This window comes from Symphalangus syndactylus, chromosome 7, assembly GCF_028878055.3.
Source record: "Symphalangus syndactylus isolate Jambi chromosome 7, NHGRI_mSymSyn1-v2.1_pri, whole genome shotgun sequence".
Classification (NCBI taxonomy): domain Eukaryota; kingdom Metazoa; phylum Chordata; class Mammalia; order Primates; family Hylobatidae; genus Symphalangus; species Symphalangus syndactylus.
The window spans coordinates 121,999,659-122,015,462 of record NC_072429.2 but is presented as its reverse complement, the minus strand read 5'-3'; the positions used below and the strand labels follow the sequence as shown (position 1 = coordinate 122,015,462).

At 47.2% G+C, this 15,804-nt stretch overlaps 1 protein-coding gene, 1 long non-coding RNA gene and 1 other non-coding gene across 23 annotated transcripts in view; 2 read left to right on the top strand and 1 right to left on the bottom strand.

Moving 5' to 3' along the window:
* Nucleotides 1-1,467: 1,467 nt before the first annotated feature.
* Nucleotides 1,468-15,804, bottom strand: part of TBC1D31 (TBC1 domain family member 31) — a 97,059-nt gene continuing 82,722 nt past the window's right edge. For 20 of the 21 annotated variants that reach the window (XM_055287158.2, XM_055287156.2, XM_055287154.2 and 17 more), the window contains one exon: nt 13,954-14,301. In XM_055287158.2, coding sequence (XP_055143133.1) covers nt 14,168-14,301 — 134 coding nt within the window. In that variant the 3' untranslated portion in view covers nt 13,954-14,167. Of the gene's footprint in view, nt 1,660-13,953; nt 14,302-15,804 lie in introns of those variants that run through there. The other variant, XM_055287160.2, reaches the window with a different exon arrangement.
* LOC134737252 (uncharacterized) lies at nt 5,508-6,828 on the top strand. The gene is made up of 2 exons (XR_010121949.1): nt 5,508-6,179; nt 6,398-6,828. It is a non-coding gene; the product is annotated as an uncharacterized lncRNA (long non-coding RNA).
* TRNAM-CAU (transfer RNA methionine (anticodon CAU)) lies at nt 9,346-9,418 on the top strand. Its single transcript has one exon. It is a non-coding gene; the product is annotated as a tRNA-Met (tRNA).

The following is a 15,804-nucleotide window of genomic DNA, read 5'->3' as shown; positions in this document are numbered from 1 at the left end:
AGCTTCCGAGGCTGTTTAGCAGGACACGTTAGCATTTATGACGGCTCCCTCTGGCCACAGTGTGGGGACAATGGAGCCTCTCTGGGAGCATCTGGGCCTGCAGGGGTGAGGCCTTCCTTCTTGTTCTGGGTGCTGTCAGCACCACGCAGAGCGATGGCTCTCAGACCCGTCCAGCAACAACAGGCTGACTCACACCTCGCCGGCCACTTGTTGAGTAGGAAATTGAGCTGGGAAGACCATGACCTTCCGCTCCCCTGCACAGATGACAAAAGAGCTGCTGGCTGCATCCTGCAGGGCACATCTGGAGAAAACGCTGCTCCCTGCTCTCTACATCCAGGCTCCCTGGGCCTCCCTCGGCTTGCCCAGCTGGCTTGTCACAGCCAGAATGAGGAGCTGAGACACTTGGGCTTACCACCAAGTCCTGCCATGTCACCAACGCCTGCGGGGAAAAGGCCAGACCCGGGAAAACTTCGCTGCTTCCCAAAGCACGACGGGAGAACTGCAACCCACCACAGGCCCTTCCTCACCAGCCTCCCCCTGGCTCTGATAAGCCTTCCCCTCACCCAGCCCCCGACTCCCTCTTTATCTTTATTATTTTTATTATTTTATTTTATTTTTGGAGATGGGGTCTTGCTCTGTCGCCCAGGCTGGAGTGCAGTGTTGCGATCTCGGCTCACTGCAACCTCCGCCTCCCGAGTTCAGGCAGTTCTCCTGCCTCAGCCTCCTGAGTAGCTGGGACCACAGGCGCACGCTGCCACACCCAGCTAATTTTTTGTATTTTTAGTAGAGACGGGGTTTCACCGTGTTGCCCAGGCTGGTTTTGAAAGCTTGAGTTCAGGCAATCCATCTGCCTTGGCCTCCCAAAATGCTGGGATTACAGGTGTGAGCCACCGCGCCTGGCTATTATTTTTATTTTAAGCAGAGAGAACTGGAAAGGAGAGGGGAGTCACGGTGTGCATAGATTCTGGAGCCAACTCACCCTGACGTCCCTCCAGCTGGAGCAGCCCCTGCAGAGAACTGTTTCAAGAAAGCCAGGCTGTGGCTGTGGCTGTGGCCAGGACAGATGCAGCCCACAGTACAGCTGTGACCTCTGCCAAGCAGATGGAGACAGTGACCTGTGGGTGGGTGGGATGGAAGTGCAGGAAGAGGCCAGGAGTGAAAAGAAAAGCCGCAGCTCCTGATGCCTGTGAATGCCCTGGCTCGGCTCAGGCCATTCTCGGGACTTCTGGTCCTCACCCTCAGGGAGATGGAAAATTCTTCTGGGTTCCCTAGGGTGAAACAGCAAACCTGCCGAATCTAGGACAGGCAGATTTTTTGGCTGTCCACAAGCTCCTCAGACATTTGTTATCACATACATGCATAAGATGTTCACTTAGTATTTGTTACTAATTGGGAAGAATGAGATGTTCTAGAATTAGAAGACCTAGGGCCGCCAGGGCTAACATAACAAAAATGCTACAGCCCAGGTGGCTTAAACAACAGAAATTTATTCCCGCGCGATGCTGGAGGCTAAGACGAAGGTGTTGACAGGACTGGTTTCTTCTGCGTTCTGTCTCCTTGGCTTGTAGATGGCCATCTTCCTCCTGGGTCTCCTTATCGTCTTCTCTCTGTGTGTATCTGTGTCCAGATCTCCTCTCCCCAGAGACACTACTGCAGTTACTAAGAACAGGGAAGATATCTATGTATCGGCAAGGAAAGAGGTCCAGCTTACTGTTAAGTGGAAAATGTCACAGAACAATAAGTACCATATGATCTTATGTAGATACCTAAAACCCAAGTGTTTATTTTTATGTTTGTGTATAGGAAGACCACTCACAGGGCTTCCCTCTGGAGGGGGAACAGGATTAGGAGTGACTTGAGGGGACTTGACTTGTGTACATCTATATGCGTGGCACGTTGGATTATTCTTTTTTTTTTTTTTTTTTTGAGATGGAGTCTCGCTCTGTTGCCCAGGCTGCAGTACACTGGCGCTATCTCAGCTCACTGCAACCTCCACGTCCCGGGTTCAAGCGATTCTCTTGTCTCAGCCTCCTGAGTAGCTAGGATTACAGGCACATGCCACCATGTCCGGCTAATTTTTGTATTTTTAGTAGAGGTGGGGTTTCACCACGCTGGCCAGGCTGATCTCAAATTCCTGACCTCAAACTATCTGCCCACCTCAACCTCCTGAAGTGCTGGGATTACAGACGTGAGCCACTGCGCCTGGCCTGGATTATTCTTCATTCTTTTTCATTTCCTTTGGCCTGAGACTCTGCACCCTCTGCCACAGTAAGCTGAGTATTTTTCCCTGCCCCACTGATGTTGAACTTGGCCATGTGACTTGCTTGGGCCAAGGGAGTTTTGATGTATGTACCCAGAGCAGGGGCCTTAAATGTGCCTCCTTGGCATGGCCTGGTCCCTTGGGCTGTTGTGACTCTCTCAGAAGAATATGCCTTAGTGAATGGCTGGTCCAAGGAGAATGCGAAGACTTGAAGAGCAGACTGAACCCAGCCTCAGCCTGGAGCTGAACCCAGCTAATACACAGATCCATGAGCAAGAAAAAGACGTGCTTACCTGAAGCTGAGTGAAATAAGTCAGACACAAAAAGACAAATATGGCAAGCTTCTACTTATATAAAATATCTAGAATACATACATAGAGATGGAAAATAGATCAGAGGCTACCAGGGACTAAGGGAGGAGGAATGAGGAGTTATTGCTTAATGAGCACAGAGTTTCTGTCTGGGGTGATGAAAAAGTTTTGGAGCTAGAAAGTAGCAATGGTTTCACAATGCTGTGAATGTACTTAGTGTCACTGAATTATAAACTTTAAAAGTGGTTAAAATGGTGACGGATAAAAGACTACACTTTGGGTACACTCCTTCGGCTGATGGATGCAACAAAATCTCAGAAATCACCACTAAGGAACTTATCCATGTAACCAAAAACCACCTGTATCCCCCAAAGATATTGAAATAAAAAATTTTTTAAAATGGTTAAAATGGGCTGGGTGTGGTAGCTCACACCTGTAATCCCAGCACTTTGGGAGACTGAGGTGGGCAAATGGCTTGAGCTTAGGAGTTCAAGATCAGCCTAAGCAACATGGCAAAAAATCTGTCTCTGCAAAAAATACAAAAATTAACCGGGTGTGGTGGCACGCCCATGTGGTCCCAGCTACTTGGGAGGCTGAGGTGGGAGGATCGCTAAAGCTGGGGAGGTGGAGGTTGCAGTGAGCTGTGATCACACCACTGCACTCCAGCCTGGGTGAGAGAGCAAGACTCTATCTCAAAAAAAAAAAAAGGTTAAAGTGATAAATTATGTGTTACATATATTTACCACAATTTAAAAAACATATAGGATAACCAAACTCATTTAATTGTACACTTAAAATGGGTGAATTATATGGTCTGTGAATTATATGTCAGTAAGACTGTTTAAAAAATAAAAGGCCAGGTGCGGTGACTCATGTCTGTAATCCCAGCACTTTGGGAGGCCGAGTATATATAAAACTGAGTATATGACATTTAAAAATATACCCAATGGGCCGGGCGCAGTGGCTCACACCTGTAATTCCAACACTTTGGGAGGCTGAGGCGGGCAGATCACGAGGTCAGGAGTTCGAGACCAGCCTGACTAACATGGTGAAACCCCATCTCTACTAAAAATACAAAAATTAGCTGAGTATGGTGGCGTGCGTCTGTAATCCCAGCTACTCAGGAGACTGAGGCAGGAGAATCGCTTGAACCTGGGAGGCGGAGGTTGCAGTGAGCTGAGATTGCACCACTGCACTCCAACCTGGGCGACAGAGTGAGACTCTGTCTAAAAAAAAAAAAAGAAAAGAAAAGAAAAAGGAAAACACATGCTTGCTGTTTAAGCCATTATGTTTTGGGCGGTTTGTTAAGCAGCACTAGCACAGTGATAGCTGACTAATACAGCATGGCTGTATGCATATATTTTATAATTAGTACAAATTATTCGTGCAATTGAAAATAAGCAAAACCAGAATTTATTGCATTCATCCAAACAGGCCCCTCTTTCCTGCTTTCCTCCTCGGCGGTGGCACTGGAATGTTTCTGGGCATTGCTCAACCCAGTTTGGAGTAACTTGGCTTCTCTTGACAGCCAGACCCAAGTCCTGTGTCTGTGGAATGTGCCTCCGTGTGGCTCCCTCCTTTAGCTCTCTGTAACCACCTGCCAGGATGTGTTTTCATCGCCCAGGCCTGGATGGTTGCCTGGGTGTCCTGGGGGTCTCCCTGCCTGGGTCCATTTGGCACAAGGGAGGAGGAATCACTCTCAACAGGTTTCCATTAAGTTACCCTGCTCGGTCAGCCTGGAGCCCGCCTCCCAGAACACACACACGTACACACACACACACAGAGATACACTTTCCACTCTGTAAAATGGGCTTCTAATAAACTCTATTTTTTGTTGCTCAGAGGCATGCTAGGTGATCAATGAACGCATTCAAACATAAAATATGTACTGTAGGGGGATAGTATTCTGTGGGGGGAAGTAGAATGGAAATGAGTTCAAGGAGGCAATTAAATGTAAACTTTCCAAATGTTGGAAGACATATTTGTATATATTCAAAATAGATTTTGGTTTGTATGGAATCCATAGGATATATAGATGTCATTGGGTACTTTTTTTTTTTTTTGAGTCAGACTCTCACACTGTCATCCAGGCTGGAGTGCAGTGGCACAATCTCGGCTCACTGCAACCTCTGCCTCCCGGGTTCAAGCCATTCTCCTGTCTCAGCCTCCTGAGTAGCTGGTATTACAGGTGCCCACCACCACGCCCGGCTAATTTTTTGTATTTTTAGTAGAGACGGGGTTTCACCATGTTGGCCAGGCTGGTCTCAAACTTCTGACCTCAGGTGATCCGCCCGCCTCGGCCTCCCAAAGCATTGGGATTACAGACAGGTGTGAGCCAATGCACCCGGCCCATTGGATATATTTTTAAATGTCATATACTCAATTTTATATTAAAAAAATAATCATTTACATACACTGGTAATTACGTCTTTTGCAATTGTTTATAATGAAATTGTTTTGATATCAACTTAACATTATGAGAGGAGATGCCCAGAAGTTCTTCAACATTATTTTAGGGAATGCACGTGAGGAAAAGGATTTGGAAACTGCTGAGAAGGGGGGCGGTGATCATTTGAACTTGGTTAGGTCGCCTGACCTTGAGTTTGAGTTTCACTCCGTAAGTGAGGGGCAATTGAAGCACTGAGCCCTTTGGGTTGCTCTAAGAGTGGAAGTAATTGAGCCACCGCGGGAAAGGCGGTTAGCTGGGAGGAAGGAGCCCGTTCAGCCTGGGGAGGAGGGTGGGAGAAGGAGGCAGATGAAGGCAATGGTGATCAGGTTTTCGGGGGGCGGGGGGGTAGGTGACATCCGACCCGGCTGACGTAGGGCAAGGAAGAGATTCCCGTCTCTACAGAGGGGCCTGAGGGCAGGACACATCAGGCCTTGAGCTGCCGTACAAAGGCCTGGGGGCCGGAAGGTCTTGGTCGGGGAGCCCCGGCGCAGGCGCAGGCTGAGGCCCTCAGGTCCCCAGCGGGTCCTCGGCATCAGTCACTCTCTACGGGCCAGACCTGGGGGTCACTGCCTGCAGGAGCCTCCGTGCGCGGCCCCACTCCCTCACCTGCGACCCCGTGGGGAGGCGACCCCAACCTCCCTCGTTCCGGACTCCAGCAGGGCGCCCGCAGCCAGCGGTCCCCTCCCGAGTCTCCGCTCCTGCCGGGATTCTGCAGGAGGGGGACCTCATCGCCGCGGCTGGGAAGCCGTGCGAGTTTCAGTCCACTCGAAGGCTCAGAAGGTCTTGGAAAATTGGGGACATACATCTTTAAAAGCTGGAGACACTTTACGGAGCGAAATATCTGCACCGCCCCCGCCCCCGCCCTCGCCCTCGCCCCCGCCCCCGCCCCCAACTCCTGTTCTACCTCCCTTCCCTGGGCAGGTCTGGGTGATGGGGCCACCTTGGCGTGGGGATCGGGCCTGGTACCCTGCACCGGGTAGTGGCGCGGTGTGTCCCTAGGCAAATTTGGAAAAAGCCGAAACCTGCGGGGCAGCGGCGGCGACCCCTGGGCACAGCGTCCCCTGGCGGCCGCCGGGCTCAGCCAGTTCTGGGAGCCGGGAGGTCGCCGGGAGGTCGCCGGGAGAGTGGGCCCAAGGCAGGATCAGCCCAGCGCCTCCAGGTAGCCTGCTCCTCCTCCTCCCCTGCCCCCTTCCTCTCTCTCTTTCTCCTTCTCCTCCCCAACTTCTCTTTTTCCTCTCCCTCCTCCCCCTTCCTCTCCTCCTCTCCTCCCTTTTCTTCTAATTCCTACAGTTCGCCTTTTAAATTAATGTACGTCAACATTTAAATAGTTTATAGATTAACATAGTTCAAGTATGTTTTTTAAAAAACTGTTCAAAGGTATACAGTGAAAAGTCTTCATCCCAGAAAAACTGTCAGCCAAATGTTAAAATTGAGGCACATTCTACAAAATACCCGACTAGTACTCCTCAGAACAGTCAAAGTCATCAAAACCCAGGAAGAATCTGAGAAATTGTCATAGCCAAGAACAGCCTAAGGAGACAGGACCATTAAATGTAATGTTGTGTCATGGATGAGGTCCTGGAGCAGAAAAACGGACATCTGGTGAAAACTAAGGAAATCCGAGTCAAGACGGACTTTAGTTAAAGCATCAACACCGGTTCACTATTTGTAACAAACAACCCATACTAACTACCAATGCTAATAATATGGGAACCTGGGTGCAGGCTTTATGGAGACTCTTATTATCTTTGCAATTTTTCTGTGACGCTAAAACTGTTTAGAAAATAAAGTTTATTTTTTTAAAAAGAGTCTTCCTCTCACCCCTACCTCCAACCATACAGTTTCCACCCTTCAGCGTATTAATCATCGATCTTAGCTTTTTTTTTTTTTTTTTTTTTTTGAGACGGTGTTTCGCTCTTGTTGCCCAGGCTGGAATGCAGTGGTGCGATCTCTGTTCACGGCAACCTCTCCCTCCCGGGTTCAAGCAATTCTCCTGCTTCAGTCTCCTGAGTAGCTGCGATTACAGGTATGCGCCACTACACCCGGCTAATTTTGTATTAGTAGAGATGGGGTTTCTTCCATGTTGGTCAGGCTGGTCTCGAACTCTCGACCTCAGGTGGTCCTCCCGCCTATGCCTCCCAAAATGCTGGGATTACAGACGTGAGCCACTGCGTCTGGCGATCTTAGCTTTTTGTGTGCAAATACTAGCAAATATAAACATCTACACCTTTCTACAGAAATAGTCTCATACTGTTGTTACTTCTGAAGTTGTGTTTTTCGCTCATTTCATATCACAACATACAGCATCCCTTTTTCTTGTTTACAGCCTGGACAGACCATTATGCCTGTGACCAGTTAGTTCCCTGTTGTACACTTGGGTTGTTTCCTTTTCCTTTTTTCTTTTTTTTTTTCCTGTTCAAATACGACTTCAGGGAATAACTGTGGAAGTGGTGAGTTAATATGTTGGGTAGCTTGCCAGTCCTGGGACTGCTACACCCGAAAGTGGGGCTGTTTGTAATTGTGGTAGACAGGACCGTTGGGATTTAATCTGCATGTTAATCAGCACCTCCTCGGGCCTGCAGATCTGGAAGAAACAGCTGGATCTAGGTGACACTCCCAGTCCGCAGTCCGCAGTCCGCAGGGGATGCCCCAGCAACCTTACCAGGGAGCAAGCCCCGTGGGTCGGATTCCCGCCGGTGCGTGTGGATGCGCGCTTCCCGAGGCTGGCAGAGGTCCTGGGATTCCCACCCTAGACTGTGGGATCCAGGAGCTTCCCGAGGAATGGGTGTCAGTCTCCGGGTCTGGGGTCCCGGCAGCCTGCCCCACCTCCAACTCCTACTTCCTCACCCCTTGGCCACCAGCCAGGCAGCTCCCAGTTCTTCTCCCACTGGGAGGTCGAGCAGGCCCCACCCCCATCCACTCCGAGATTCCCTTTCGCCTACCCTCAGCAATTGTGGTGCCTGCTGTCAAGATGGTATGTCCCTACCTGCTTGTACTCATACTGCCTTTTGCCCCATTAACACCCCGCCGTATCTCTCAAATTCTAGGTGATTAACAAAATTCCACCCCCAATATTTTCTAAGGAAAAACTTCAGACAAATGGAAAAGTTGACAGAGTTGTGCCGTGAATATCCGCACACCCATCTAGGTCCACACGAACCTCTCCCCACTCCCTGTCCTTCCGTCAGCCTGTCCCATCACTCGTCCTTTCCCTGGGAGGCACCCAGACCCGCGGGCATCCACACACTCCCCCCAGGGGTCCCCACTCCCGGCCTTGCCCAGAGTTCCGTCTCAATTTCCTTTTTATAAGGTGAAATTTACATACGGTGAAACGTACAAATCCTCAATGTGACACTGTCTGGCTGATTTTAGACAGTACGTGGAAGAGTCTTTTTTTTATTATAATAGTTATGTATTTATCTGAACATGTGTTAGGGAAAAACCCTTACCTGTTTTCCATTTATGATACGGGCACGAAGTTTCCTTTAGCAATAATGTAGGTAAGTGAGCTTATATAAAGGGCTGGGAGGAAGGCGAGGGGAGTGAAAGGGAAGGGAGAGCGGGCTTCCCAGTTAACATATTAATTCACCGCTTCCACGGTTATTCCCTGAAGTCCTGTTTGAACAGCAAAAAGAAAAAAAGGAAGAAGAAATCAGAACTAGCTCAAGTGTGCAACAGGGCACCGGCCACAGGAATCGTGGTCTGTCCTGGGTATAAACAAGAAAAAGACTGCAGGACTGCGTCCCGGAGCCCGGCAGCCCCTACGAAGCGCAGCCTCAGCCGAGGAGCTGCAGGCAGCCGTGGAAACCTGGGGCGCAGGGAGGAGGCCCGGGACTGGCGGGATCTGGGGTCTGCGGTGGGGGCCGTAACAGCGGGTGTGTGTGTGTGTGTGTGTGTGTGTGTGTGTGTGTGTGTGTGTGTGTGTGTGTTTTCCAGTCATTATACATCTTAGCCCAACTCCTTGAGCCTGGGTTTGTTCCTGTGAACGCAGCACCCAGAACAGGGCCGGGAACACAGTAGGTGCCTAATAAGTGTTTCATGCGTTCACGAGTGTGCAAACGGTTTGTACGCACTACACAAAAATAACTGTTCACAACAGTAGGAGGAAAAATCCCCCTTCTCCGTGTCGCCGCTACCCAGTGAGGCACTGATAAGCCAGCCACAGTGTTTGTTAATTGACAAACGGGACAGCGGGAGGACGCAGCGGAACTAGAATTCCGAGTATTCTGGACGGGATTTACAGCAGCAGTAAAAGTAAAACTGAGCATGCGCATCAGACCAGCTGTATAGCCTCATAAATCTCCGTCCGGAAACGCTTGCTAGGTGCCTCGTTAGCGCAGTAGGTAGCGCGTCAGTCTCATAATCTGAAGGTCGTGAGTTCGATCCTCACACGGGGCACAATACTTTTGTTTTCTGTCCTTACAACCCCGTCGTTTGCTGTCCTTACAACCCCGTCGTAAAGAAACGTTTTGTTTGCTTGTCAAAGTCCCGGGGTGAAAATAAGGGGAAAAGACATGTCTGCGACGAGTGTCCTGGGACCAGGTGAACCTGTTAAGAAGAACCTCCGCCAAGACCATCCTCGCGCTGCGGCCCGAGTGTCCAGGAAAGAGCACGTGTAGGGGCCTGGAGCAGCCCCCGACTCCTCGACCTGCCCTCGCCCTCGCCCTTGCCCTTGGGCACTGGCCGTCGCGGGGCGGTCGCGCACAGCTCTGGGTTAGGGTAGGAGTCCGGGTGGTTACAGTTCAGTACGGCCTGCGAGCGCGGCCGAGTTCAAGGCTAACTTTTGTGTTTTTAGTAGAGACGGAGTTTCACCACTTTGGCCAGGCTGGTCTTGAACTCCTGACCTCAGGTGATCCGCCCACCTCGGCCTCCCAAAGTGCTGGGATTACAGGTGTGAGCCACCGTGCCTGGCCCCTGGGGATAATTGCGATAACTTTTTACTAACCAGGTTTACTATCCTGGTAAGGAGGAAATTCCAGGGGCTTTCACTTGAATCTTTCTAGGATAATAGCTCTTACTCAATGGGTCTTAGTGCCAACGGGGAGAGTCTGCCATTTTTCATGTATGTTTATTTCAATGATATATTCAGGTACTCAGAAAATAACCACAGGTTGGTTTAATGGCCCTATTCACCCTCTGTAATTCAAACTTTGCTCAAGACTCCTTTGATCAACTGACCACCGTTAGCTGTGACTTTTACTGGTAGGCCATAGTAATTAGTGTCAATTCAGAACCCATGTTTAGTAATCCCCGTGAGATGTGGGTGTTTTCTTTTCCCTAGTACACAATCCTTCTAGTAACTGGCAAGAGGTTTCTTTGGGGAAGGGTTAAAGAATACTCGTAAGCATGTATATGTGGCACTGCTTCAGGGTCCTTCCTCAGAGGAATCTGGCCTCCCCTTCAATCAAGAGGCTTTGGATCTGGGAATCATCTTCGTACTGGAAACTGGGTGACAGGTATGACTCTCCATGGTGATGACTCGAGTCAGTTTTTCGGCTACCAGGTCTGGAGTTTTTCCTGTTACATATCTCAAGCAACATTTTAGTAGGCTGCCTATCTATTTCATTCTTAGGGACAGTGTAGTCAATTACCAGTAGCCAAAAATCCTTTAATACTACTACCGCCCTGCTGCCCTTTACTGTAAATGGTTGTCTGGTAATTAAATGCTTCTACCTGGCCTCTGCTGCCCCAGAATTCCATTATTCCCACTGAAACCAGGGAGCACATCTGTGGTGGTGGCATCTCTCACCATCACGTCTTGTTGCATGAGCCACCGCGCACCACAGAGCTTTTCAGGTTTGCAGGTGCTCCCTTGCTCAGTGCCTTCATAAAGGAAGTAGCTTTTGGGCCCAGAGCATGGCATTGGGAGGTGAGTGAGGAGGCCAGATGTGATCAATCCACCCCTACATTCCTACCTCCCTGAGCCTTTGGATACCTGCATCCACATCATGCCAGGGAAATTCTGGCATCTGTCTCATTAGATAGAGGCCAACATTGAGTCCACATTCCTGTCAACCAACCACGTAAACTGTGGAGCCACTTTCAATGGTATGAGCGTGGCAGTTATCAGTCATCTCAGTTCTGCAGTGATGGGCCGGGCTCTTGAGGCATTTCTCCTTACAGTGCGCATGATGCTGAGCTGTCAATAGAGGGTGCTGGAAGGACACTGCAGGAGAAACAAGGCTTCTCTTCCTTGCTCCAGTGTGCTGTTTGGCTTACTCTTGCTCTTGCTTCATGGCCCACCAGCGGTGCGTGTGCATGGGGGACATCTAGTCGTGCTCTGCCCCAACCATGTGCCTAGTGTGCACAATTGCTTTATGACTTCACAGTCCTAGCCCAATGACCATGTCACTATAGTCTTCCCAGCATGGACACTGGCATGTTCCAGGTCTCATGCCAGCAGTACCACCCTGATGCACTCTTGAGCACCTGCCTGCTGGCCTGTTTGCCTGTGCCTGAGGGTGGTTTCCTGTGGCTCTCTGGATATGGCCAGCCTGCACACCAACCTGACAAGCGGGGTCCTTATGCCCTGCCTCCTTGTGCATTTTTACCAGCCTCGGATTGTCTGTGCCCAGGAGATTTGTTTCCTGCTGCCTGGGGACATGGACTACCCCTGGCCTGGCCAACTCTGAGGCCCTCCCCAGTATCCAGTGGTCTGCAACCACACCTTCTTTGACCAGGTCTGACCTAACCCCGGGGGAGGGAGGAGCCTCCCTTCCAAGTCTGTCCTTCCTTGAGTACTCTCCTCAGTCCTACGTACCCCGTAGAGTTCTCTGTACGTCTTCATAGTTGCTCCCATCATAGTCTAATAAGTCTTTACGTTAAACTTTCCCTATCCAAACAACTGTGTGGTTTGCTTCCTGACTGGATCCAGACTGATACAATGAGATTAAACATTAAATCTAGACTCTCGGTAAGCACACCCATATTAATAAATTAAGCCTTATGCGGTCCTTGTAGTCAACAGCTGTAACGACCCACATGCAATGACTGTGGAAAGACCTTTAGCAAATGCTGAAATCTTGCTCAACCTGGGAGAATTCATGCTAGAGAAAAACTCTATGAATGTAAATAAATTCGAAAAGGCCCCTAACCAACTTAATAACTTATTTAGCACCACCGAATTCATATTGGAAAACAACTTTCCAAATGTAGCCCAATGTGGAAAGGGATTTAGCTGAAGCCCAACATTTAGTGAACATTGCAGAATTCACACCAGAGAGAAACTTTATGGATGTAATAAATATGAAAAGGCCTACAGGGACTGCTCTTCTTTAACCAACTCAAGGGAGTAATGGAGAGAAACTTTTTGAATGTAGCAAGGAATTTTAGCCAAGTTCAGCCCTTATTCAATTCCAGAGAATTCACATTATAAAGAAATTGAAGATTGAAGATATAATGTCAAGAAGCAGGAAGAAATAATCAGAAATGTATTTCATATATTTCATTAAATGTGATAACCTTTGCAATACCAACCAAGCACATATGACTGAGGGGATTCAACCAAGTGTCTGAAATCTGCTAAGGCAGTGAATGTATCAAGATTACTGGAGAAACGTAGGCTTAGAGAAAACTGGAAGCATGTGATAAAAAGAACTTCATTTGGGTGACAGCATTCATAGTGCACTTTCACTGAATGAACAGGAACTTTTTTCAAAAATTAACTACTGCAGTTCTATATATAAAAAAGAGGGTTTTGTATGTGTATGTGGTGTGTGTAGCTCCAAAACAGACCTGACTAGGTGTAAATCCTAGTCAAAGAGGACCTGAAATAGAGGTAAAAAAGTGCAATAGACAGCTGTTTCTGGGTGGCAGAACCACAGAATTTTAGAATTTCAATGCTTTCTGGTGAGCAAGCAATTCTAGTCTACCAAAGTTCCCATCACACTCTACATATTCTATATCCTGGGATTCCTGTTGTCAAAAAACACACACCAGCTTGGCCCATGCAGGCATATGTTTGCAGCCACCTAAAAACTACAGAAAACTAGGCTGAGGAAAATACTCTTGGGAAACCAATGGCTGTGTATAATGCCAGGATATCATTTTAGAACTTTGCTTATTGGGCAAGAGAGCACTTTGCTGAAAATATTTGACAACCCATAAGATTATGCTTCATGGCCCCAGAAAAAATAATTAGTACTACATATTGTACACTTACTATGTGTCAATCACTGGGCCAGGAACTTTCTAGGTCTGATCTTTTTTTGTTTTTGTTTTGAGATGGAGTCTCACTCTGTTGCTCAGGCTGGAGTGTGGTGGCGTGATCTTGGCTCACTGCAACCTACACCTCCTGGGTTCAAGTGATTCTCCTGCCCCTGCCTTCCAAGTAGCTAGGATTACAGGCGTGTGCCACCACACTCGGCTAATTTTTGTATTTTTAGTAGAGAAAGGGTTTCGCCATGTTGGCCAGGCTGGTCTTGAACTCCTGACCTCAAGTGATCCACCCACCACAGCCTCCCAAAGTGCTGGGATTACAGGTGTGAGCCACCATGTCTGGCCTGCCTGATCTTACTTAATCCTCCTATCAAGTATTTCTGCCCTCCTTTTAGAGAGTAAGGTTCGGGAAGTCACAAGCAGCCCCACTCTGGAGCCAGGAAGCGGAGGGAGGAAGAGCAGTCAGTGCTGCCAGAAGAAGTAGGCTGAGGGCAGAAGGAGCTGGGTCAGAGATGAGATGTTACGAGTCCAGTGGGGTCCCTGACAAAGAGGAGGTCCCACTGGCAGAGGAGGGGGTGGGCAGGAAGATGGTGATATAGGCCACTCCACGATACTGGCGCTCTCCACCTGCTGCTGAGTTCTCTCCCAGTCCAGGCTATAGAGCTGTTGAGATGGTTTCCTGTTCTTTATTTCTCCATTCATCTTTAAGATAAATCTGTATCAACTAAAGTTACTGAGGTTTATGCCGGTCCCTGCAACCTGAAAGCTTAACACAGTTTAACAGTTTCTAAAACATTTTTATTGTAAAAAGTTCAAGAAGCCATTTACAAGCCAAAAAGTATCAGAATTAAATAACACATAATTTTTATAGACACATTTTTCTGTACAAAGGGCTGATCTTTATAGGAATTTTAAATAAATAATCCAAAAATCAGTGTCACTGATTGCAAAATAGGTCTCTCTCTCGACCGTCTCAAGGTGACATGCATTCTATGCAGCCAAAAGATGAGGGGTTTGACATCTGTGACGAGCCCGAGCAGTGAGTCTCTGGCGAAGATTTCTCACTTTCTCGATAAGATTCTGTCCCGTGGTGTCCCATTCTACTGCTCTTCTATTTAAAGAAACTTGAAAATGAAATTCAAAATTTAGAAAAGCTTAGTTTTCTGATGTTAGCAAGGATACAGCATTTATTTTAAAGATAAATGTGTTGTAAAAATAAATAACGAAATGCAATTCTAAAACCTAAATTTTACATATTACCTGGCCCTAGGTGGTTCCATTTACAAGCCAAATAATTATTTGTTGGACTGAATGAATGCTATCAGAGAACTTCTCTGCTTTGAAATACTTGGGATACAAACAATCTTAAGTTAGAAACAAAGCTTATTTAAGAGAGAATTTGAGTTTTTGCAATGGTAAGCTTCCTCAAAGTGATGCTTAATGGTAATGAGAAAAGGCATTCCAAGTCATAATACTGTGAAATATATACCATGACTACCTTTCCAATAAGTAAATAGAAATAAGTAATTCAAATGCTTTTTAATACTGGCTAATATCAGGAAGGTCCAGAATCAAGATTAAAATACTACATGTCCAAGTGTAAGAGTGTTACTGATTTAGAGGGGCTAGTGAACACTGAAATTTTTTTTAAAAGCCCTTAAAAATATACTTCTCTGAAATTTAGTTACATATTCAAACAGTCAGTCAGCTTCAATTTCTGGAAAACTGTTTTTCCTCCCAAAGAAATACAACTTTTATGCTTTTGTATTTTGCTGCCAAATAACCTAAGGTTACCAAATAACCATTGGATATGTCAGAACAGAGAACAGCTGAGAATCTCTCATACTTCATCGGACTCTTGAATGATTTTTGGTTTAATTCATATTCTGGCACAGAATTTATAGATGCATATAAAAATATCAGTTAGCAAAAATATTTTACACAATACTGGAATTTCATGACTTGGTATTAGGAATATTTCTTATAAAGCTCTTCTTTTTGGGACATTGTATAAAAGTTTGTTCTTCCAAAAGAACTCAAAAGATCTTGTTAAATTCTGCTTCATCTATATAGCAGTTTTATTGAAAAAAATTAGTTGAAAGAAAGTTTAACGGAGTGTCTTGTCTCCTCCTCCCTTTTAAAAATAAATAATACACTTTACTGGGAAGATTGTTAGCTTCTTTATGGATGGCCTAATGCTGTGACTACATTTCTGTAAGATGCTTCTACCCTGTCCCTTCTAAAAACCCCAAACCCTCCAATGAACCACATCCAGGGATCAAAAGTCAGCTCATCAGCATGAAGCCATTTGCATTTGGCAGTTCTACTGCTGCTGGGGCCCAGAATTCCATCGGAGTGCCCAGGGCAGACACATGTTTTCGATGGTTGTTGGAGGGAGCCCAGCCCAGATGAACAGAGTCAAGAAAATTCAACTATGCAATAGCTTTGAAAAACAACGCTGAGATTTTTTTCATAATGATGTCAAAATAGTTATGAATCTCATATTATCAACCTAGTTAGAGACTTCTGTTAGAACCTCCAACTATGTTTTTGGGCAGCAGTGCTGGTGCTCAAGAACTGGAGTGGCTTTAGTGGATCCAGCACATTTGCTTTACTTGGAATTTGGT